This window comes from Stegodyphus dumicola, chromosome 11, assembly GCF_044657685.1.
Source record: "Stegodyphus dumicola isolate Sdum_Otavi_A_Nest chromosome 11, ASM4465768v1".
Taxonomy (NCBI): domain Eukaryota; kingdom Metazoa; phylum Arthropoda; class Arachnida; order Araneae; family Eresidae; genus Stegodyphus; species Stegodyphus dumicola.
In genome coordinates this window covers 105,979,243-106,003,900 of record NC_140778.1, presented here as the reverse complement: position 1 = coordinate 106,003,900, position 24,658 = coordinate 105,979,243, and the positions used below count along the sequence as shown (strand labels likewise).

The following is a 24,658-nucleotide window of genomic DNA, read 5'->3' as shown; positions in this document are numbered from 1 at the left end:
TTTAAAATTGCTGATAATTCTAAAAATATTGCACACAGATTTACTAAAGGCATAAAATCCTTAACCGGAAGATAAAAACAACATAATTCAATCATTTTTAAAGCAAAAAATGTACAATTTACAAACATATAAAAGTAAAGAAACTGAGATCACTGAGCCAGGTAACAGAGTGGATATATGTATAAATATATTTATATATGTTTGGTGCGGTCGATTGCAACCAAAATACGAGGTGCACATCTACATGTTATAGCAGTCCTATATACAAAATTTCAACATTCTGAGGCTAATCATTTTTGAGTTATGCGAGATACGTACGTACGCACATACGTTCGTACAGACGCCACGAAAAATTCTCTTCAGAATTCATTTTAAAGCAGTTTTATAATTTTTTAAGGAAAAGAGTATTTTATTCTGTTCTTACGTACAGATATCACGCAAAAACATCGTTAAATTGCATTCGATAGTGGTCAAAATGGATATTTTCGTTGAAATATGCTGCCTGAAACTTTTCGAGATTACAATACTTCCTTTTTACTTCGTACAAGTAAGTAAAAAAGCTGCTTGTCGAATTATTTCAATATTCGAAACAACGTACTTATGTGAATCATTTTATTCCACCTTAAAATTCATGAAATCCAAACAGCGATCAGTATTAACTAACCAGCATCTCAAAGAATTACTGAGAAATGCTGTCACCAATTTTTCACCAAATTTTAAAGAATTATCAAGAGAAGTACAATAAATGTGTTTAATTTTTAATATTTAAATTCAATACACATATTTTGTACTTTTATTTATATGTTTTCAATAAATATAATTTCTGTAAAAAAAATTTTTAATACCTTTTTTGCATACCTTTTAAATACGTATTTAAATTGCGGCTCGCGGAAAATTTCAAATTTTGAAAAATGGCTCGGACTGTCAAGGAACTTGGCCACCCCTGGTCTAGACAGAAGGTCATTGTTATCCATTGTCATCCATTGGCCATTGTTATCCATTGGTCATTGTTAATCTAGAATTAATTAAGCTTGGAATTTTCAGTCTAATATGCTTTTTGTGTGTGGTGTGAATAAAAATCAGAAAAATCTATACAACATGGTCTTCATTCAAGAATCTCATTTAATTTTCTAGTGATGATGTTGTGATTTTTATCAATAACAAATGACAATAGGCATTAAAAGAAAGCAGAGAGATCAACAAACATTAATGAACAATGCTAATCTGAATGTTATTGTGAACTATGTAAAGCGAGAGATAATGCATGTTCTTTTAAATTTTTATCCATTGACTGAACTTAGATGTTAGGATTTGAGCAATAAAATGGTGATTTTCTTGAGTCAAACTGAGAGCATTTCTAAACAATTTTTAGAAAAAATGCACTAGTTATTTTTATAAGCAATGATTCAAGGAAATTACTATAAAATATCTATTTTAATTTTTTTATTTAAAATAGTCATTTTAATCACATTTAAACACTCACATACATGCAATAGCCTTTTTAAAAATAAAATAATGTTCTTTGACGTACAAAAGCTTTCATGTTATGGTCTCAGATTATTACTTAAATGAGGTTAAAAACAAGCAATTGTAAATATTGTTTTTTTTTTTACGGAGCTGCACTTGTTGCATAAAAACATAATACATGATCAGAAAAGTTTATCACAGCTTTTCTCATTGTGATACACAATTAGAAATGTTAATTACCAATTTTTAATTGTTCATTTATTTCTAATAAAAAATCTGCAATACAATACTATGATTCATACTAATTAAATGAACATAAATTTATACCATCACGTTCTTATCACCTAAAAAATTGCAGAACAATTGTTAGAATACTTATATAAGATACACTATTTAAAAACTGTTATTTAAATTATCACACAATACATACAAGATAGTAATCTGCAGCACTTTAAATTCCCTTCAATAAAAATAATAAAGCATTAAAGAATTTGAAAACCTTCAGCAGTTCTTGTGTAAAAAAGTATTATTTATGATATTAATGGTATTATTTGCTTACCTGATATTCTTCTTCAGTATCCAAGATTCCATCGACATAAACTAACTGATACTGACGAGCTTTTAATGCTGATAGGGGGCGACGTATAAGCCTCATTGCATTTGAATTTAATGCAGTACTGTTGAACTGCTCCATTTGAGATTTACTATGACTAGGATCAAAAACTAAAAGCTGTAAATTTCCATCTCGTAATTCTTCTAAGCCAATTATTGTTCTACTGTGGCCTAGAGATTTTCAGGAAATGATATTACTCTCAGAGTAAAATGACACTTAAAAACAATAAACTCAGCAGAGTTAAAATCTCATACAATAATTAATTGTAATATATAGAATGTCATATAAGCTGAGATGTAAGATTTTGCTGCTAAAATTCATTAATTAGACAAAAATTAAAAACTCATGTATAAGCCAAATTTAAAATTGCTTTATAAATATAGTTACATAGCTGCATGTAAGAAAAACTTTACTAATTGGCATTGATTTTATTTTTAGCAGAATTGCTTTCAGTGATTGGACCCTGCTATCTTCTTTAGCTGCTGTCATAACTAAGAAGCCAAAAGTTGCTATACATATCAAAAAGTTCAAATAATTGGTCATTTAATTTAGCTTGACTTATGACATGAGCTGAAAGTGAATGCCAAGTCCCCATCCATATGAAAAGTAGGCCAGACATTCAAAAAATTTTGCATCGGTAATGCTATGGGCAGAAGTGAAGAAGACTGGCATTTACCTGGACCAGAGTAGGGCATCATTCAATTACAATGCAATTGCAAATATAAATAAATTACAATATACTTAATTACATAGCAACCAAAGCAATGTTTCAATTGCAACGTAACTGTAAACATAGTCAGCAATTACAACTAATTCAATTACAATGTAATTGTACAATTATAATTTAATTGTAATTGCAGTTAACTCAATTATAATTAATTCAATTACAATGTAATTGAGTTATAAACTGAGCAATGTAATTGCAAATAATTCAATTACAAAGTAATTTTAATTGTAAGATTTGCAATTATAATTGCATTACAATTACATTACAGCCACAGTCATAACTATATTGTACATTAACTAAAATTCCAATTGTAATTATAAATAAACTTGTTAGTACTTGTGATTTATTACCCCTTGAGGGACACATATTAGTTTTACTTATGATATAAAATATTGTTCTTAGGAAAACAAAATCTGCAGACACGACCATGACTCTGAAATTGACGGAGAAAATGAACATAAATAATCTTTAGAAGCAACTTTGGGGATGCGCTGTCAGTGCAATTATATAAAATCTTAATTAAATCAAGCACCCTCTCAGTGTAAAGCAGTTTCTCAGAATATTGTCATTCGGCAAAGCATAAGATCTTTAATTTATCTTTAAAACTTATTAAACGAAGAAAGCTGGTGATAGTTAATTTTATTGTTAAAACTAACTAATGCAGCTATAATTGTGGTTACGACATAATGGCATTTAAAATTACAATAAAACTGAAAATGCAATTTAATTTTTAGGTTAACAGTAATTGAGTAGTTAAGACTTTTTTATAGTTCAGTTTTATAGTTCTACATAAAACAACCAAACCCAGTTCCTGTAAATACAATCCACTGTAATTATATTTCTTTACAAATTTATTGAAAATATGTGTAGCATTTAAAAAAGTATTAATTAATGATTCATGTTGCTACTCCAAGCTGCAGTATATGCAGAAATAAAATACAGTCAAAAATCTTTAATCTGGACGTCCATAATCCGGTCCTCAACGCTATAAACTTTCTGCACATGCGTAAACGCATTATGCGTTTACGCATGTGCAAAATATGTTTACACATGCGCGTTTAATGTATAACAGACGGTATAAGCTAAGCTAAAATTATCTAATTATCTATTTCAGTTCACGTTGCAGATTGCATTGTTCCTTAATCTTCGAACTGGATCCGGCTTATTATTTTTTGCAGACTGTTAGAGACATTTAATAAAAGTAAGCTTGAACTTTTGATTATGTCAAAAAGAATTTCCAATTCTGGAGCTGCCAAAGGATCTACAAAGACAAAGCATGTTTCGATGCCCATCAAACAAAAAGTGGAATTGCTGCAAAAAATGGATAAGGGCATATACTTTGTTTCTCTCACCATTCCGAAATCTTTTTATCAATTTCACGCTGCTGTACGGGAGGAGAGGGGGGACGTCGCAGCACGCAATGAACTGGAATTTGATCTATCAGCACTATTCTTATCTTCAGGGCAGATGTTTTTATTTTATTCGGCTTATAATTCCTTACTAAATGTAGTATTTCATCTCAATGTACTCCGTCTTTGATATGATTTAAATCAAACTCCTTGCTCATTATAAATATCACAAATACACATCAAATAATCATCAAAATCATAAAAACAACCTTGTATTTAGCATAGGTATAATGAAACACTCAATCAATTTCGAGGGCAGCTAAAGGTCCCTCCTCATCAGGAAAAAGAAATAACTAGAAAGAAGAAAATAAAAGAGTCACAGAAACATGTGGTCCTTATCAGCACTGCACGTGGTTATAACTAGATTTTTAATCAGAGTTGCACTGGCCGCCTACTTTTACTGAGCCAGGCTATCTGATCAAGCATAAAGGACAAGAAAAATTAGCGAAGTTAAAATAGGGAGCGAGGGGCAAATGCACGTAACGCTCAAAATCTGAACTTCAAATAATGGAAAGCAACCACTGAACGGATTTTTATACCCTCTGGTAGTACCAAACGCGAGGAGGTAACACCATCTATCGGCAAAAATAACTGAATTAAGATAGTAGAATTTTAAAGGCATTAGGAAGGACTGGATTGGACTTCAAATCATTAAACCTGCTAAATCTTTGTGAATGTGAAAAGCCTCAAGAAAATCCAATTCACCTACGGAAGAAGCCTTTTGGATAATTTTTGCAGACCCAAAATCAAAATTATGGTTAAAAGTCCAACTATGATACACTATTGAAGACTTGTTAATTTCGCCTTTTCAGATTCATGTTCCTTGATACGAAACTTCAACGCTCTTTTTGTTTGGCCAATCTATCTTAAACCACACTGACACGATATACTATAAATTCCCCAAGAATTCAAGACAGAAACGCAATCTTTTAGAATCGAAGGGTGAATTTTATTAATAGGGAAGAAACCGACTTGAAAATTGAATTTCTGGAAAATCCGTGCAATTTTATAGCTAACAGAAGGATAAAATAGAAGTACGACAAGGTCATTAATATTATTTCTAACAGAGGAATGTCTTGTTTGGGAATCTGAAAATTTTTTAACTGCTTTATCAGTAATCACGGAAGGAAATCCACGGTCAATCGCAACTGCTCTCAAATAATTAAGTTCATTGGTAAGCAAAGATTCAGAGGAACAAACTTTAAGCGTACGGAATACATAATAGTAAAAAGAAGCCATTTTTTGCTTAATAGGGTGGCATGACTTGGCATGGGGTGGTAAACAAACTGCAAAGGGTTTACGGTACACAGTGGTGCTAAAATCAGTTTCATTGCGGATTATAAGAATATCGAGGAAGAAGAGGGAATTGTTGGATTGAATTTCACTTTCCACGTGGCTATTGGTTTTCAGTATTGGATGTTTCTCTCCTTTTGGAATGTTTTTGTCATATGTTGATGAAAATTGTCTTCATTATTTATTGGTGTTTTTTCATGTAATAAGTAATTACTTGTTTGTGACTTTCGGAATTATATTTCTTTTGTTCACTTGTTTCTTGCTTGTTCCCTTTTCACAATATGTCCACTGACAGGAACCGAATTTGTAAGTTATGCCTTAAGCGTACGAAATTCTTGAATCATCTACAGTTTCTACTTAAATGCAAACATCAAAATATCATTCCCAAATTTATACATGTGAAATGTAGCCTTAAAGCTTCCGTTCACGTTTAAAAAATTTTGCATAAATTCAAATTGGCACTTCTTCGTCACATAAGGGACACAAGCAAACGTTTATCTAAAATTGAATTTTAATTATATTACCTCCATTTAAAAATTGCTAATTCCACTAAAAATTTTTCCTCTTTTGAACATACATCCTGGTCTAGAACCGATACCGTTTCTCAACGGCATAAAAATGTGCTTATTTGTAAATTCCTTAAACTCACACACCAGTCGGACAGTCCCAACTATCTAGCTAATCTTCTCACTGTAAACGTTAACCCCATCATTAATATCTCCAATAGGAATCTTTCGGAGGATCAGTTAAAAGTATTAAAATATAATTTCAACTTTTCAAAGACATCTAAACCTTTAATTTCTCAAATCATCGCCCCTATAGAGAAAGCCTTTAAATTCTCCAAAATTTCGGAAATGCTGAAGGATACAATCCGCCACCTAATTACTCATAACATTAATTTTAACAACAAATCTTTGGGTTCGAATCTTAGCAAAAAGGAAAATGAGATCTTACGTGAAATTCATTCTGATACTAATATCATTATCTCTAAAGCTGATAAGGGCGGACAGATTGTTGTTATGGACAAACACACATATATTACTGGAGCCTCTAAACTGATAAATGATGGCCCATACTGCTCGATCCCTAAAGATCCTTCCACTTCGGACCTCACGAAAGTAAAAAGTGCTATTAAATCTTCCCACAATCTGCCAACTCAGTTGAAGAAATCACTTATTCCACCTATTACTAATTGCGCTAGACTTTATGCTCTTCCAAAACTTCACAAAACCGGTATTCCTTTTCGACCAATTGTTTCCAACATAGGTACTGCTTCATATCCTTTGGCCAAATATTTAGTTTCCAGATTTTCTCCTCTACTTGCTAACAATATTCACACTGTAAAAAATTCTGTTGAAGTCATTGATAAACTTAAAAATATTTCTCCACTTCGTTCCATTATGGTTTCATTTGATGTCAAATCTCTGTTTACTAATGTTCCGGTCGAAGGAGCACTAAATTGTCTTGAAACTAGGCTTCGGGAATTTCACTTCACGCATACTGAAATTAATGAGTTGGTTTCGCTTACTAAAGTTTCTCTAAGTCAAACCCACTTTGTTTTCCAAAATGCATATTTTCGTCAAGTTGAAGGATTGGCTATGGGTAATCCTCTCAGTCCGGCACTTGCTGACATTTATATGCACTATTTTGAGATGAAATTATTTGATAAACTATCTTTTCGTCTTTGGATTCGGTATGTTGACGACACTTTCGCACTTTTTGACGGTTATAAAGAGGATTTATCCGAGATTCTATCTATTATGAATTCAATTGATCCAGCCATCCAATTCACTCTTGAAATTGAATCTAACAATTCCCTCCCCTTCCTCGATATTCTTATAATCCGCAATGAAACTGATTTTAGCACCACTGTGTACCGTAAACCCTTCGCAGTTTGTTTACTACCCCATGCCAAGTCATGCCACCCTATTAAGCAAAAAATGGCTTCTTTTTACTATTATGTATTCTGCGCGCTTAAAGTTTGTTCCTCTGAATCTTTGCTTACCAATGAACTTAATTATTTGAGAGCAGTTGCGATTGACCGTGGATTTTCTCCCGTGATTATTGATAAAGCAGTTAAAAAATTTTCAGATTCCCAAACAAGACATTCCACTGTTAGAAATAATATTAATGACCTTGTCGTATTTCCATTTTATCCTTCTGTTAGCTATAAAATTGCACGGATTCTCCAGAAATTCAATTTTCAAGTCGGTTTCTTCCCTATTAATAAAATTCACCTTTCGATTCTAAAAGATTGCGTTTCTGTCTTGAATTCTTGGGGAATTTATAGTATATCGTGTCAGTGTGGTTTAAGATAGATTGGCCAAACAAAAAGAGCGTTGAAGTTTCGTATCAAGGAACATGAATCTGAAAAGGCGAAATTAAAAAGTCTTCAATAGCGTATCATAGTTGGACTTTTAACCATAATTTTGTTTTTGGGTCTGCAAAAATTATCCAAAAGGCTTCTTCCAAAAGGTGAATTGGATTTTCTTGAGGCTTTTCACATTCACAAAGATTTAGCAGGTTTAATGATTTGAAGTCCAATCCAGTCCTTCCTAATGCCTTTAAAATTCTACTATCTTAATTCAGTTATTTTTGCCGATAGATGACGTTACCTCCTCACGTTTGGTACTACCAGAGGGTATAAAAATCCGTTCAGTGGTTGCTTTCCATTATTTGAAGTTCAGATTTTGAGCGTTACGTGCATTTGCCCCTCGCTCCCTATTTTAACTTCGCTAATTTTTCTTGTCCTTTATGCTTGATCAGATAGCCTGGCTCAGTAAAAGTAGGCGGCCAGTGCAACTCTGATTAAAAATCTAGTTATAACCATGTGCAGTGCTGATAAGGACCACGTGTTTCTGTGACTCCTTTATTTTCTTCTTTCTAGTTATTTCTTTCTCCTGATGAGGAGGGGCCTTTAGCTGCTCTTGAAATCGATTGAGTGTTTCATTATACCTATGCTAAATACAAGGTTGTTTTTACGATTTTGACTGTCACATTAGCGTGTTTCTCTTCTACACATCAAATAGTTTTCTGGTTGCAATTTTCTAATTTCAACTATGCGTAATTTATGCTTTACGCATGTGCGCATTGAAAGAAATGTTTAATAAAGTAAACAAATAAATATTAAGCTTTTTTTGTAAATTTTGATACCCTTTAGATCATAATTGCTCTTTATTTCATAAATTACGGTTTCATACTTTTAATTTTATAATTTCTGCATGATATCTTACCAGATTTAAACTGATGATCTATAATTCGGAAAAACCGATAATTCGGAATCTCCGAAGTCCTGGCGAGTTTGGATTAAAGACTTTGGACTGTATATGTAGTATATGTAGCTGCAGCATATGTAGAAATTACTGCTTGGCATTATTTACCAACTTGCCATTCAAAATGGTAAACCATTTCAGATATACTGGCATTTACTGTAATTTCCAATTACGATCAGGATTTCAATGGGCTATGTAACAGAAATTACCAACAGCAGTTACTTTTCTACTTAAGTAATTGTAATTACCTACTTCAATTACAATCACAAATACACTGGAATTGTAGTTAGATTAAGCCATTACTTTGTAATTTCAATTACAGTGTGATTCCAATGTAATTAGATTTCACAATTATTATGTAATTGTAATTAGATTATGCAATTATTATCAGTTAGAATATAACTGACATTACACTGCAATCATAATTAGATTTCACAATTACATTTTCCCCAACTCTGACCTAGACTTAACTGTAGTAGAAAAAGACTCCCGGAAATTGGTGAAAAATTTTAATTTGGATACAAATATTAAAAGTTTCGTTAGCGCAGATTACGATATAATAAAGCTAAAGAAATATATACTTTTAGTTAATTAAAATCATTTTTGCAACTGAGTTATTTGCATCTTTTTCTGAACTTATACTGTTTTGTATTAGCTGAGAAATACTTGGCGACAGAGCAGAATCTTGGCTAATAGCGCATGTGCCACCAGAATTGGGGCTGAAATATATTCTGTGAGGAACTTGATTTTGTGGTACATTCGAAGTTGCGATTCATATGTTACACTGTAAGAAAGAAACCTTGCACCAGAGTGTCGCTATAGAAAATAAATGTATTGAAAGTTAGAGTGTGTTATTTTCTGTAATCTGTGTGGTGTTATTTTATTGTGATATATAGCTATCGACGGGTCAGTCAAATGGGATAAGTCAATTCATATACATTAATCTACTTTCAAATTTCAGTAACAAAAAATTTATTAAAAATTCGTGGCTTATACATGGGAATACATAGTATTTATATATTTAAATGATTATGAAAGCAATTTTCAAGACTTAGCAATCAGAAATTTTTGCATTTGTCAAGTTATTACCATTTAGTTTAAGTAAACATATATCTGCTAGAATATAATTTTAATAACACCTTAAAAATCCATAATATGTTTCTCTGTATTTATCTGCATCCTTAGTTTTAGAAAATAGCAATTGCTTTAGATTACATACAGCATCTAAAAAATAAAACATGTAATTGTATATTGTATTCCTTCCCCTTCATTAAAGGAAATTTTAAAATGAGCAGTCTGATATCAAACTAGCTTTGATTTTGAAACTAAGTTTGTAACATAATCAGACTAATTTATTTATTTAATCAGAGTTTGATAAAAATGTTATGTACCTACAAAAATTGGTTCATTCTCCTTTTAAATAGTTTATTTCAATAAAACACTTCTATCTGTGTTGGAGCACTTGGAGATTTTACATCTATATATGCGATTCTGTAAGCACTAATGATCCAGAACTGAACTGATAGAAAGTTCTTTTGGATAGTGTAAAGATCTTGATGAGTTTAACATATGGTTCACCGAATGTAACTGATTATTAATCACAAAAATTATATCATTAAAGAATACACAGTCAGTCAGCCAAGTTATTAAAAAAAGGGAGTGAAACTCTATCATTAGATGTTTCAAAACTGCAGCATATAATTAAATGACCAATGCAGTTGTCACTATTGTTACTGAACAGTACTCAATGCATCAATCAACCTTAAGAATACTACTTGATAAAACTTGCATTGCTTCCACTTGCTTGCATTTAAAAAAAAGTACTTATGTATTATCCTGTCAACTGTGAAAATTGGCTACTTCTGAGCCATGAATATTAGAGAAGAAAGTTGCAGCAATTGCTCCTATGGTATTCTGCAGTAACTGACACCTTCTTAATAAGAATAAGCAATCAGTATTCAACCCAATTCATTTGCATGCTTCCTAAAAAGGCTTCTATCGATTTTTACCATTTTATTAGTCCCTTCTGATTTTACTGGAAGCTTTGTTTAGAAAGTGTGAGTATAAATTACCTAAATAAATTAGTATAAACTTCCAAATGATTATTATTTTGTTGGCAATATCAATATTCAGCTGACCATATTGTGTCCATTAATATACACTTTTTTTTCAAGGTAGAATTACATTAACTTTGAAAACAATCCACTGTTTGATGACCTGTAGAAGGCAGGTCCTAAAGTTTAATAATTTCTTTCAATATCAACAAAAAAGTTCAATAATAACAGTTAATTTATATCCTTGTTCACAAAAGCAAAATATAGTTTATCAAGAAACAATTGAGTTTATATCAAACAAAATCAAATATGTTATGAGTGTGTTAATCAGTCTCATTCATACATAACTGGTGCTAAACCACGCTGCTTGGTGGCAGTTTGACAGTCGATGACATAAAACCTAAGTACCATAATAACCATTGCATTTAACATAATAATAATTTAAATGTCCCTTACAAATAAACGACAGCCATATAAGGTTCAAATTAAGCAGAAGTTGAATAAAGATGATACTAGTTAGAAGAATAGGCTCGGCAAAACTTTTACTGTTAAATTCCTTGATACACTTGGTAAATATAATGAATAAATGAAAACGATTTTCTAAAAAGTTCGTTTCATCAAACATCTGTATACAGGGAATCTAAAAAAGTTTAAAATTCACAACTAATATTTACCATGATGCTGCAAATATACTGGAGGTTTAAATTCATCTTCACTAGTAAAATATTCTTTTACCCATGCAAACATTTCTGGGTGAGTGCCATTTGGTCCAGTAGGTTGATGACAATCAATAAGGCGACCCCTACAATAGAAAATTTTCACTTCACTGACAAAGCAAATATATTTAAAAATAAGATGAAAGTAAATTATCTGAAAACTTCATAATTAAATGGATTTATTTCTTACAAAATGTTATTTTTTATTGTTAAATGAAACATTTTAAACTTTCAAAGTTTTAAGGTTAGGAAGAGTAACTACTGCAATGTGGCAACTAATTGTAAATATTTTTATGGTTTAAGCTCTTAAAGTATAATTATACCCGTAAACAGCAAATTATATATGAGCATCTCATATTTTTATTGCACCAATTAGGGTTTAAAAGAATCATTTGATAATTCAAACTAAGAGTTGCAGAGTCTAAAGAAATACTAGAAGACTTAGAAAATAGTAGATTAGCGATTGATATCATATAATACATAAATATTATGACACAAGATGAATCAAAACTGAAATTTTAATTTAAGTACATAAAAATGAATACATATAACTGCTAATGAACTACTCTTAAATATTTATATATATTTAATTAGTTTAATTTTATTATTTTCCTCTTGAACATTCTTTTCTTAGACTTCTCCCCCACAGCAATTATGCATGTGAATCATAATTCACAGCTATATATAATACCTGGATTGCTAAATGTTTGCTAAGCAGCAATCCAAATTTCAACTATTATTTAGTTCAAATTTCTCTTCTAAGTTAAAAATTATTCTCAAGTAATTAACCCGTGCACTGGGTCCAAAGGACCCATTCGATTAAAGAAACCTTTCTCAAAGCGCACATATTTCACGCAAGTTGTTGAGGTTCAGTGTAGTCGTGTCTTAGGTCGACCTCTTTATGCTTCTGAAGTTTTTTCATTGGGACTTTATTCGGAGTTCTGATTTTGATGCGATCGGGTCTTTTAGATCCAGCGCGCCAATTCATGTTACTATTTCATAGTTGATTTGTGATAGTATAGAAAGCGTCAAAAATGTTACGTTATTTATTATACAACAACGAAATATTGCAAAAGTTATCAGAGGTATCAAATGACGAAGAATGTATTGAAGAAAATAAGGATGGAAGTGATCATGAATTTTTAATTCACATGATTCTGATTCAAACAGTGATATAGATTCTTAAAACGAGTACGAAAAAAAAAATTTTTTTAGAGGGGCAAAAAAAAAAAAAAAACTAAAACGCGTTTTGCCGAATGTGAAAAATATTTGTGTTTGGAACACACAAAAACACCTTCTTCAATGTGCTGCTCACATTTGTTGTTGCATTTTCATCTGTGTCTATAGTGCTAATAAAGAAAATAAGAATCGACACAGAGTAAAGAGTATCGATACAGTACTATTTTTTCCCTGTGCTAATAAATAATTAGATTTTCTATTCCTTTAAGAAATTTTAACTTGCATATTTTTTAAATTTTATCATAAAATTTATTATTGACATAAATGTCACATATTTTCTGAATATTCATAACATTTTCTTCAAAAAAACAAGAACTGGGTCTTATAATTATTAATTAAAAACATATGTATTTATAGTGTTTATTAGATTAAAGTGATTGAACAGTTAATCATTATCACATCATTTGATTAAATTAATATTTGAGCTATTGATAAAATATTTATAAGTTTAAACTATTTTAATTATTAATAAAATTGTACATATTACTTTAAAAGAATACAAAATTTATGCTTTTATTTATCTTTATTTACACCACCTAAATGTAGACACTGTTTTTCCCTTTGAATTTAAAAATATTTATATTTAATAAAAATAATTATTATAAATGCATATTTATAATTAAATAATAATATATTAATAAATATACAATAAGTAAATATATTACTAGTAAATATTTACAATTAAAACAACTATTATGAAATGTTTTAAGTAATTAATAACATAAACAGGAAATTTCAACTAAATTTTAAAGTTATAAAAGTCTGCAAAATATGTCACAAGGTATAATAAATTACAGATTAAAAAAATATGAAAATGATCATTTTAAAATTAAAGAAAACTGAATAATATATATTAAGGTTTTGGATTAAAACATATTTATGGAAATATCCCTTTAATGCATTATTCAAAAATATTTAATTTCATGTTAATTTTCATACTTTTTGAAAAATGTACACTATAATCTGTGACAATGATTTTTATGAATGAATACTTGAATAAATTTATACAACTACACATGGTTTTCCAGTTTGGATCAAAATGAAGAAAAACTAATATATTTTAAATAATTCTAACCTGATACGAAATGATGAAAGGAACGTCACAACCTCAGTAGCTCCAATCCATTTCCTGGTATTGATTAGTCTACCACCTAACTGTTCACAACCAGCAGGATCAAATCCTTGTCTCCATGCAGTTTCAATAAGCTCTTGAAGCTTGGATACAGAAGGTATGGCAAACCTACCTAAATTAAAAAAAAAAATATAAATGGCATTTTATATCAGATTTTAATATTACTGAACTTTCTTTAAACAGTGGAAATGCAGAAAATATTCTTTGTAAAATTAGTGATATATTTATTACATTTAGAGTCAAATACTTAAATTCTGAGTACAGTTTAAATGCTCAAGATTAAACTGTACTTAGTTTACATTAAACTGAAGTTTCTAATTCCTGTCACTTAAAAGCACTTTCAATAAGAAATTAAAAAACCTGCTGTGACCAGTATATGACCTGATGCCAATTCCAAACTAAAGTAAGAAAATAGCAGAATCCAAATGAACTTTAAGTAAACTTTCATTTCCAGCTGATCATTTGTAAATAAAATCTAATTTGTTTACAGATTTTATGGCTCAACTGTTAATAATAAACACTATTGATTTTTAATTATTCTATTCTTCTATACAACAGACAATGGTAACTAACTTTACATGCAATGCAACATACACATCCATTCTCAGGCTTTGATTTGAAAATATCACACTGATTGTAGCATATCCTCGGGTCATATAATGTTTCCGATTCATAAATCATAAAAATTTTGAGTGTTATGTATTCCCATACATTTCCTTTTGTATTTGCTACATCATTTATATTCGCTATATTATTTCTTTAAAAAAAATACATACTCATAGTGGTCCACCAGCGGCCGAGCAGTTCGAATCCCGTGAACGGGCTGGCTGCATGGGCATTTTCGTGGTTTTCCCCATGCGTAACATGTATACGAGCTATTTTCTCTTTGAAAGTCATCCACGAAGGCATCTCTCCCCTTAGGCAGATAGACCTAGTGTGCTTTGCCATAATTAAGTAAACCAAAAACCATACTCGTAGTATTTGGTGGCAGCATCCTTTGCTTTGAAAAGTAATTTGATTATATTTTCTACATCATTTCTTTAAAAATAATAAGTATTGATAGAATTTGGTGGCAGCATTCTCTGCTTTGAAAAGTGATCCATTACAAAAGTGAAATAAACACAATATCGAAGATAGAGGTTAATTCATTTAATTGTATCATGACGAGAGCTTGTCTTCACAATGAGTTTATTCTCATCCCATTTAGCATAATTCCAAGAATACATTTAATGCTTACAAATTTAATAAGTTGTTCTCAATCATGTACCTATTTTAAATACCAAATTTCACACGTTTTGGATTATCTCAAAATATACATTTTTTACAGAAGTCTGTTCAGAGATATAAATAAATTATCACTTCTGTTTTATCAATTTTAGCCCAACTCTAAAAAGTTATTTCTACTGATATAAAAGTCTTAAATATTAAATTTCAGGAATTTTGGATTATATATGTGGATATGTACAAGTATATATTTGTGTGAAATTTAAAGGCTATCTGGTTTGTAGAAGTGACTAATTTTGAACTTTAATCTAAATAAATGGAGAAAGCAGCCTAATTAAAGCTACCTAAAATGAAATACACTATTTAACTTTTGCAAGGTTACATGACAATACAGAACTTAGAGGTTTTCAACCAATAGTCAAAAGATAAGCAATTTAAAAACATTACATTTGTGCTGTACATTATTAAGTACTCTTTCAAGACATGACATAAAAATCACACACTTTGAAGCACTGCAAAAGTAATGAAACACTACAATTAAAAACACTAAATTTTCAAAGCAAATCACATGAATGCTTCACTTACCATTAAAGAGTCTATTGCTGTATTTTGTATTATGAACTAATGCAGAAAGTAACATTTGAATATTTCTGTATCCACAGCCCCATCCTTTATCACCATATGTTGATCCATAATGATCAACAGCTGTGCATAGCCAAGTATGTTCAACATTTGCTGAAGCCATGCTGAAAGCTCGAATTTTAGGAATCAGACCTGGATCAATTTACAAATAATTAACTACTAATAATAATTAAGACAAAATTAAAAATACAACAACTGCAGAAAAATTAATTTGCATCAGCAATTATTTTTAACTGCTTTCTGTTTTATACAATTTTACAAGTTAATAACAAAGGAATGAACACTTCTTGCTAATTCATATAACTACTAGACATTATCTGTATTAATTTTCTTCTAAATGTACTTTATTCCAAATTTTAAATCGTTCCTGATATTAATTTTTCATACATTTAGATGAGATGCATTTAATGAAAAGCAGAAAACTTTCTGATTATCTGACCAATCCCGAGAAGAATCACTAGGCAATTTGCTATGTAGTTAAAATAGGCAACCCTGAATGGTTGTGCAAGTATTACACCAGTTCAGAATTTGGATTTTGAAACTGGATACTCATCTTTGCATCAGCTGCTTGTTGTGATTAGCATGAGCACTTTTCCCCCTTGTAACAAATTGTAATGCCACTACGGACTTTGGATGCTAATGAAAAAGAATACATAAAAGAAACATCCAAAATGAAATGATGAAAATTACATAAAACAGCAACAAATACTAAAGTAATAAAATGGGACAGTTGCTTTTATTCATTATAATGTTACATTATTATAGAAATCTTGCAGCTTAAAAGTAGTTTGTCAACTGTTCTTATCAGATTGCTGTAATAGCTTTTTCAGAATCTGTGCAATTCTCTGTTTTTTTTTTTTTTTTTTAAGCTAAAACAGATTGATGTGTACATAGGAATGGGAGGACTAAGATGATCCTTGCATTTATTTCATTAATTTGTTTCTGTTTCATGTATTTTTGTGTTTCATTATGGATGTTTATGTTTTTCATTTCATTAATTTGTTGCTGTTTTATGTAATTTTCAGAGCACCACCATTTTTTAAAATGATTACTGTTTTTCACAGATTAGTGAAAAATTAGTTGGCAATGACTGGCAATTTTGTAGGAGAGCTGGCTGAATAATCCAAAAATATCCCCAAACCAATTCTTTAGCGAAGACCTACGTGAGATAGAACTGCCGGCGAAACATTTTCACTGACCTCATTAAATATCTTGAGTACATAAACCTACAACACATTGTCAAGGAACTGAGTATATATAAGTGCTTTATGTATAGTCATAGAAAATGCTGGTATAATTTGGAATTTTCTTCCCTTAAGACAGAATGGCAATGTTGTTTCGCTTGGTGCCAGATCTATTCCAGGAATAGCAACTAAGTTTTCTTTTTTATGTCCTGTTAGTATCTTACATATCAAGAAGTTTCTGTGCATCTCATGTATTATGAGCCCATTCCTCTGATCAAGATTTCTTATTAACATTACTATTGTACCAATCTTTAACATAAGTAAATGTGGAGGCATTCCATGTTTATTTGTTAATAAACTCCATTGGATAGTTGACAAAATTGTTATTGTCTTCAGTTAAAATTGTATTAATGCTGTTATAAACTTTCTCTTCTAAATTTATCATTTTTATTACTTCATCACTGATTTTTTGAGCATGTTCATTATGGCTTTTTAGTATGACCTTTTCATAGATATTTTCATGGGTATTTATGCTTGTACCAAATATCACATTGAGTATGCTGTCTTGTACTATAAATTCTCTTGATATGTATACTGAATTATTACTATCATTAAGTGATCCATTACCAACTTGTAATAACCAATTAGTGAATTCATCTTCATCTTGACATCTCATATGTTTAGTAAGTTTATTTATTTTAACATTCTCCCATAAGAAAGAACATTTTATAGATGCCTCTAATGTATCTATCATTTCTTCTACCTCTCATTATTACATTAGCAGTTTGCCTGAAATCACCACCAAGCAATATTGTTTTACCTCCACATACGTTATTACTATTTCCATCCACATATGAGAACTTCATCAGTAGCTGTTACATTTAAATGTTTGAGTCAGCTTTTTCCCAAAAGATGGTGCTAGACATCTTCAAGTAGAAAGTTTTTGCTTATTGTAAAGAGACTGGCACCATGGGAAAGGGAGAGTCCCATTTCGGTTCTGCAGCAGTTAAATCTTATATGATTTGTGTTAGGCCTTACACCAGTGGTGCCCAACCTTGTGCTCGGCTTGCCGATCGTTTTGTATGTGCTCGCCAGCCCGATTAGGTACTATGAACAAAAAATATTTTAAAAATAACCATTCCTTTATATTTCTTAATTGTTAAAATATGGTTAGCATTTATAGTCATTAGAGATATCTTGCAAGACGTTATAAAATAACTGATTGCTGACTGATGAACTTGATAGAGAACATGGAATCTTATTGCCTCATTTCAATGTTAGATGGCTCAGCAGGGTAAAAGCACTTCAACTATTTGTAAAACTTCTTTTGCCAATAAAGAGTTTTTGGAATCAGGAAACAAAAGTTCTAAAGAATTGGACGATAATAATTGGTTATCCAATCTGTATTTTCTCACGGATATAACAGCTAAACTGAACAAACTGAATGAAGATCTACAGGGAAAATAAAAAACCATTTTCAATTGACTGGGACTGTAACTGCTCTTCATATAAAGCTAAATTTGTGGACAAATCAGATGAAAGAAAAAAATTTCACCCATTTTCAAAATTTAACAAGCCATATTAATAACCACAAGGCACTTGAAACAAAGAAATACTCGGAAAACCTAAATGCACTGAAAAATAATTTTGAACTCCATTTCTCCTATTTCCATAAAGTTTAACTAACATTATTATTCATCTCAAACCCATTTGCCAAAATTAATATTTCAGATGTATCACATAAAACTGGAAATATGTTTAAACAAAAATGTTGATGTTTTGGAAATATGCTTGTGATTGGCCAAAGGCACCACTGCCTTACACTGTATATTCTGCCTATTACTTTAGCTTTTAAGTCATATATCATTTGAAAATACATAACGTAATGGTATCTCAGAATAATAAGACTGTCTAGATTCTTTATCTTCTTCTTGCAATTTGAAATACGCCAATAGGTGTGTATCTCTGCTGACTTCATTTGATAACTGCTCTCTTTCTGCACCTTCTTCAAATATAATCATTTGTTCTCTTGGTAAGTGTATAAGTGTACAGGTAATCTAGTAACTTTGTGTGATTTATTAAACATCTTAAACTCTCATAATCTCCACATAGCTCCTGGTGCACCTACATATCTTGTATTGATGAACTGTTCAATTTCATTGTTATTATGCATTCTATGATTAGCACAGACATAGCCTTTGTAAATACATTTGAATATGTATTTTAGATTTTACTAATGCGCATGCTTCAACATTAATATGGAAATTGTATTGTCTTGTGTATTTGGTTCAATTTAAATACTTATTATCCGAACATTTACAGTGATATGCAAATAAAGAAAAAGGGTCAGTAAGCTATCGATCTCACCAAATATGCAATGAATTCCTGGAATTGATGAAAATAAAACTTCGAGAAATTTTCATAAAAGAAATTAAAGAAGCCAAATACTTCTCCATTATTGTAGACTCCATCCCCAGATAAAAGTCATCAAGACCAGCTTACGTTTATGCTTAGGTATGTTAATGGCAATTAAGAGATTTTTGGGATTTATCAAGTTGGAGAGGCACACCGTGGAATATTTAATAGAAATATTTATAAAGAAGTTGAATGAGTTAGGATTAAATATTGAAAATTGTCGAGAACAAATGTAAGATAATGCCGCAAATATGTCAGGGTGTTACACAGGATTACAGGCAAGAATACAAGAATTGTCACGTAATGCTATTTATGTGCCACGTTCAAATCATTCATTAAATCTTGTAGTTAACTTTGGATGCGAGTGCAGCTTGGAAGTCATTGATTATTTTGCAACTTTTAAAAGTACTTACACATTCTTTTTGGCTTCCCCTCAAAGATGGAACATACTGGAAAGCTGTAAATGTTCCGTAAAATGATTGGTTGAAACTAAATAGTCTGCCCAATTTGAAGCAGTAAATGCTTTGCATAAAAACCATAAGGCAATAATTTGTTTTCAACTGAACAATAATACAGAAGAGAAATCTGCAGTTAAAAACGAAGTGAAGGCTCTATACAATAAAACAGGCACCTTCAAAACAGCTCTATTAGCATTGAATTGGACAAGGATTTTGGAATGAGTGAATGCAAGCAGCAAAATTTTACAAACTGTGGACTTAAATGCATCATTTGGAGTTCTGATGACACCTCTGTTCACCTTTGTCACAGAAATAAGAAAACACTTTAATGAAATCAAGTTAGAACAAAAGATATTTTTTTGAAGATATACCACAAACGTACACTATAAAGATGAATTTAAAAGAGCAAAAAGGAGAAACATTTTTTGATGAAACAACTGAAAGTGAAATCAATTTAGAAGCAAAAGAAACATTGAGAATTGAAGTATTTAATGTAATACTTGACAATATTACTCAAGACCTTAAATAAAAAAAAAAATATTAAACCTTATGAAGAAGTAACATCAGCATTTAAATGTTTTTCACTTTAGACAAGGAGGAAATCAAAACATCAACTAACATTTTGTGTGAGAAATACAGGAATGATATTGATAACACCAAAGAATATTTACAAAATGAAATTATTCATTTTTAAGAATTGTGCAAAAAATTAAACAAAAACACAATTTATGAAAAATTTGAGGTTGTCCAGATGGCGAGAAAGCAACCTTTTTCAAATATTCTAACTCTATTGCAAATTTATTTAATGATACCTCTTTCTAACACATCATGTGAACAATCTTTTCCGCCCCTAAAAAGAATAAAACACATACTTAAGGTCTAATTTGAGTCAAGAAAACCTTGATGCACTGTCACTATTACATACAGAACAGAACACAATGGAGAAAATAGTGATACTATCATACATCAGTTTGCCAATATTGAGTCACAAAAAAGAATGTTACAATTTTTGATATGTTATATGTTATATCTTAGAATGTTATTTTTATTTTTACCTTTTTTTTTTTATATATATTTTAGAATGTTGTTTTTATTTTTAATATTTTTATAAGAATACTGGTTTGTTTTTATATATATTTTTACAATAAAAATTAAACATTAAAATTTTGCTTTATTTGTTGGTGAATCAAAGAGCCCCTACTTGGATCTGTGAGTGCCAAGGAGACCCGTAGATCTTCTGCGCCCAGAGCCAGAAATGTGCTTAAATTGGCACTGAGTTTCAGTTTAATTTAGTTCAGAATGCCGAGTTTAGATCAGAGTATTATGAATATTGAGAGATCACTGTGCGAGCTTATGCACTGAGACTTTTAATATTGTCTTGTATTTAACATTCTTAATAGTTTGAAGTGGTAACTACTGATTGTTATCAGTCACACTGAGAAGAGTTGTATGAGCACTTTTATAAAAAGTTACAGAACTGTAAAATGTTTCTTTTGGAAAAATAAATTTTATTAAGTTATCATAGCTTCTGAGTGCATTCAATCCATTACAACGCACATAACAATGCAATTATAATAATGGCAAAAACAAGGACTGCTCTGAATATGTACTGCTCTTTTTTAAGAAACTGGATCTGGATATATTCCACAATATTACTGAAAAGATCAGCCATAAAACTAAAAAGAAAGTTAAAATTAACACAATTAGAAGAATTCCAAACAACTGAGATTCATAAAATACAAAGGCAAATAATAATGACAAAGGCCAGTGATTTTAAATTTTACCCATTACCGTTCGAATTCTTCAAGATTTTATATACAATTTATACATGTTCCAAAATGCTCAGTTGGCACAGCTCAGGAGCTCAGACAGGCCATGGAAGGATGCAAAAACCATACAATACTTTTGAGAAATATTTAGTATAGATGTTTTGATATCATCATGCTGAAAATGCTCCTTAAATATACAAATGTCAAATTTAAGTTTTGCATGATGAGAATACCATTGTATATTATCAAGGCTAGAAAGTTTTCAAAGAAAATAGCTCTTTAAATCTTTTAGTTATCTCAGACTATGTACTACTCTACAGAAATGGTTTCTAGCACTATTTCCCTCATAGATATATATATGCACTGTGCAAAAATTAATTTATTATTAAATAGCATACATCATCATTCAGTTGCAGTTTAAATTTTATATTACTGTATAGGAACTGCTAAAAATTTAGTGGCAGTCATACATATCAATAAAAAAACACCAATGCCAGAAAGATGATTGAAGAAAAAGAATCTTAATACAATAACCAGACTCGGTTGCGTATCCGCTGGCAAAGAATTCAGTTGCCTAATTCCAGCTCCAAGAAGATTTGGAGAAATAAATAGTAAATTTGCATGATTTTAATTTTAGAAATATGATACCATAATAGTTACAAAACTACATCAAAATACAAAGCAATCTGCAAAATGAATAGTACCATATAATTTTACATGATACAAAACTGACAATATTTAGTAACTTCTAATTTCATGTAATATTATTAAATCAGAAATATTATTTTATACAGAAATATATTAAATAGAATTTGTTTTATGTAAAAATATATTATATAGAATTTATTTTATACAGAAATTGTTTTCTTTTATTAAGTGAAAATAAGGATTACCTTTTGTACATGAATGGCCATCATCCACGCCTTCACGCTCTGCAATGCAAAGCTCCATTTGTCTATTGTAGTAATCTGCCACACTCATTTCACCAGCATAAACAGCACGTTGCATATTGGTAATTGACTGTTCCTTAAAATTTCCCTGATTGTCCATGCCATATTGAGCTTGTAGGAGACGAAATTCCCTCTGTTCACGCAATCTCTGCTCTTCTCGCTCCCGGCGTTCCATCTCCAATGCCAGTAAGTGATCCGCATTTCCATCTTCTGAAACTACAAGATTTAATATTTCATTTGCTAGAACTGGAAACAACAGGCCAAGACTAAAATATTGAAATGTACATGACAATGGTCACAAAACACGAGATAAGAAATTTTCAGAAGCCTCAAATATTAATTTTAAATCTCTTAGTTTCTTCCCCTTTTATTGTGTTAATCACAGAAGTATGTATTCACTTGGCACTAAATAAAGTTCTTCCATCATTTTCTTTCCATTGAAATAGTTTGAAAATTCAACACCTCTCATGTTCTGATAAATAAATATAATGTACATAAGCAGTTAAATAATAAGGATAAGAAACTGATTCTGAATTTAATAATATGGTACTTACATATTATCTCATTGAGGATAAAAGTTGGCTATCTTCAAATCATGAAAGCTAGTGGAGATTCTGCCAAAGTTTCATCAATCATTCCTGTGGAATTCTGAAGGAAGTAGCTCTTTATTTAATAAGCAATCCAGTACTCGACTCATTTTGTTTTTATACTTTGTGAAAAGGCTTTTGTCGATTTCTACTATTTTGTTAGGCCCTCTGATTTTACTGCAAGCTCTGTTTAAGACGCTATGATTACAAACTTACTACATGTAATCATTCCAATCTATTACTGTTTTGTTGATTATATTCAGCTGACTGATGCATGTCGATTAATATATTGTTAACACACGTCCATTAATACAATTTCTTTTATTTCACTGCTTATTGTTCTGTAAAAGGTAGCTTCCAAACTGTAATCATTTTGCCCCAAAAAATGAAAGGAAAAAATAGAGCAATAACAGTGAATTTATATCCTTGTTCATAAAAACAAAAGGATGCTAATCAAGAATCAATCAAAGTTACATCAAACGAGAGTGCAGATGTTGTTAACCATGTTGTTAAATCATGCTACTTGGTGACAGTTTCACAATAAATGGGATAATACATAAGTTCCAATAATATCATTTCTTTTCATAGTGCTTTCAGTATTATTATTTGGAAAAAAAAAAAAAAAAAAAAAAAAAACAAAAAACTCACTGACATGATTTAACGCATGGGGGCGAGGAAGAAGATGCATATAACCGACTTTTTCGGCATGAAAAATCGGTACTTTCTGATTATCCACAACGTTCCCATGAAAAGTCATAAACTCATTGCCAACTACTTTTTTTGCCAAGTAATATCCAGAATGCAATAGCCATTTTAAAATTGGCATCACATTCAGAATTTCATAAAGAGCAATCAAACAATTAAATTTAAAAAAGCAAGAAACTTCTACAATTATAACATTTATCTTTTTCAAGAAATCCTTATGCAATTGTTATTATGTCTGTGATAAAAATCCATATACGCAGCGATCTGCTTTTGCTTAAACAAACATCCACAAACTGCATAAATTTGGTACTATTATTCTCCCAGTAGACACAGCAATATTTTCTTGCTTTTTTAAAAAATTACCAAATCTTTGTATTAGCAAAATTAGGTTAAATGTAATTTTTGTTTTTAACAGCGAGGTGCCATATTTTTGAAGAAATGCAATGCTTTCTTTTTCATCAGTGGGCAATCTTCATAGTCCCATTACAATCTCAGAAGGGAAAAAAAATGTGCTGAATGAAAAAAACATATACTAATCGGAAAACTAAGTCAACTGTGGAAGGTGGAAATCTAAGTGTGCTGAAATGCACATCTGCTGCGTGCATACCTGGCTTACCACATAACTATTCTGGAGAAACAATGTGTTGCTTCGGGAATACCTTTCAGGGAGTGCAGACGATCAGAAAGCACCAAAAAGCTAAAAATTCATGTAAATTATATTACCTTATTTTAAATGCTATATTATAAATTATTCATTTGAAAGACCTGAAGAGCTAATTTTTTAAAGTATCTGGTACTGTTC

The 24,658-nt window shown here is 30.6% G+C and overlaps 1 protein-coding gene across 1 annotated transcript in view; it reads right to left on the bottom strand.

The window, feature by feature from the left end:
• The window catches only part of LOC118181437 (zinc finger-containing ubiquitin peptidase 1-like), a 51,143-nt gene that overhangs the window by 21,529 nt on the left and 4,956 nt on the right, over positions 1-24,658 (bottom strand). The window contains exons 3-7 of the mRNA XM_035350585.2: positions 22,508-22,780; positions 15,732-15,920; positions 13,866-14,034; positions 11,510-11,637; positions 2,027-2,250 (exon numbers count right to left, since the gene is read on the bottom strand). Coding sequence (XP_035206476.1) covers positions 2,027-2,250; positions 11,510-11,637; positions 13,866-14,034; positions 15,732-15,920; positions 22,508-22,780 — 983 coding nt within the window. The remainder of the gene's footprint in view (positions 1-2,026; positions 2,251-11,509; positions 11,638-13,865; positions 14,035-15,731; positions 15,921-22,507; positions 22,781-24,658) is intronic.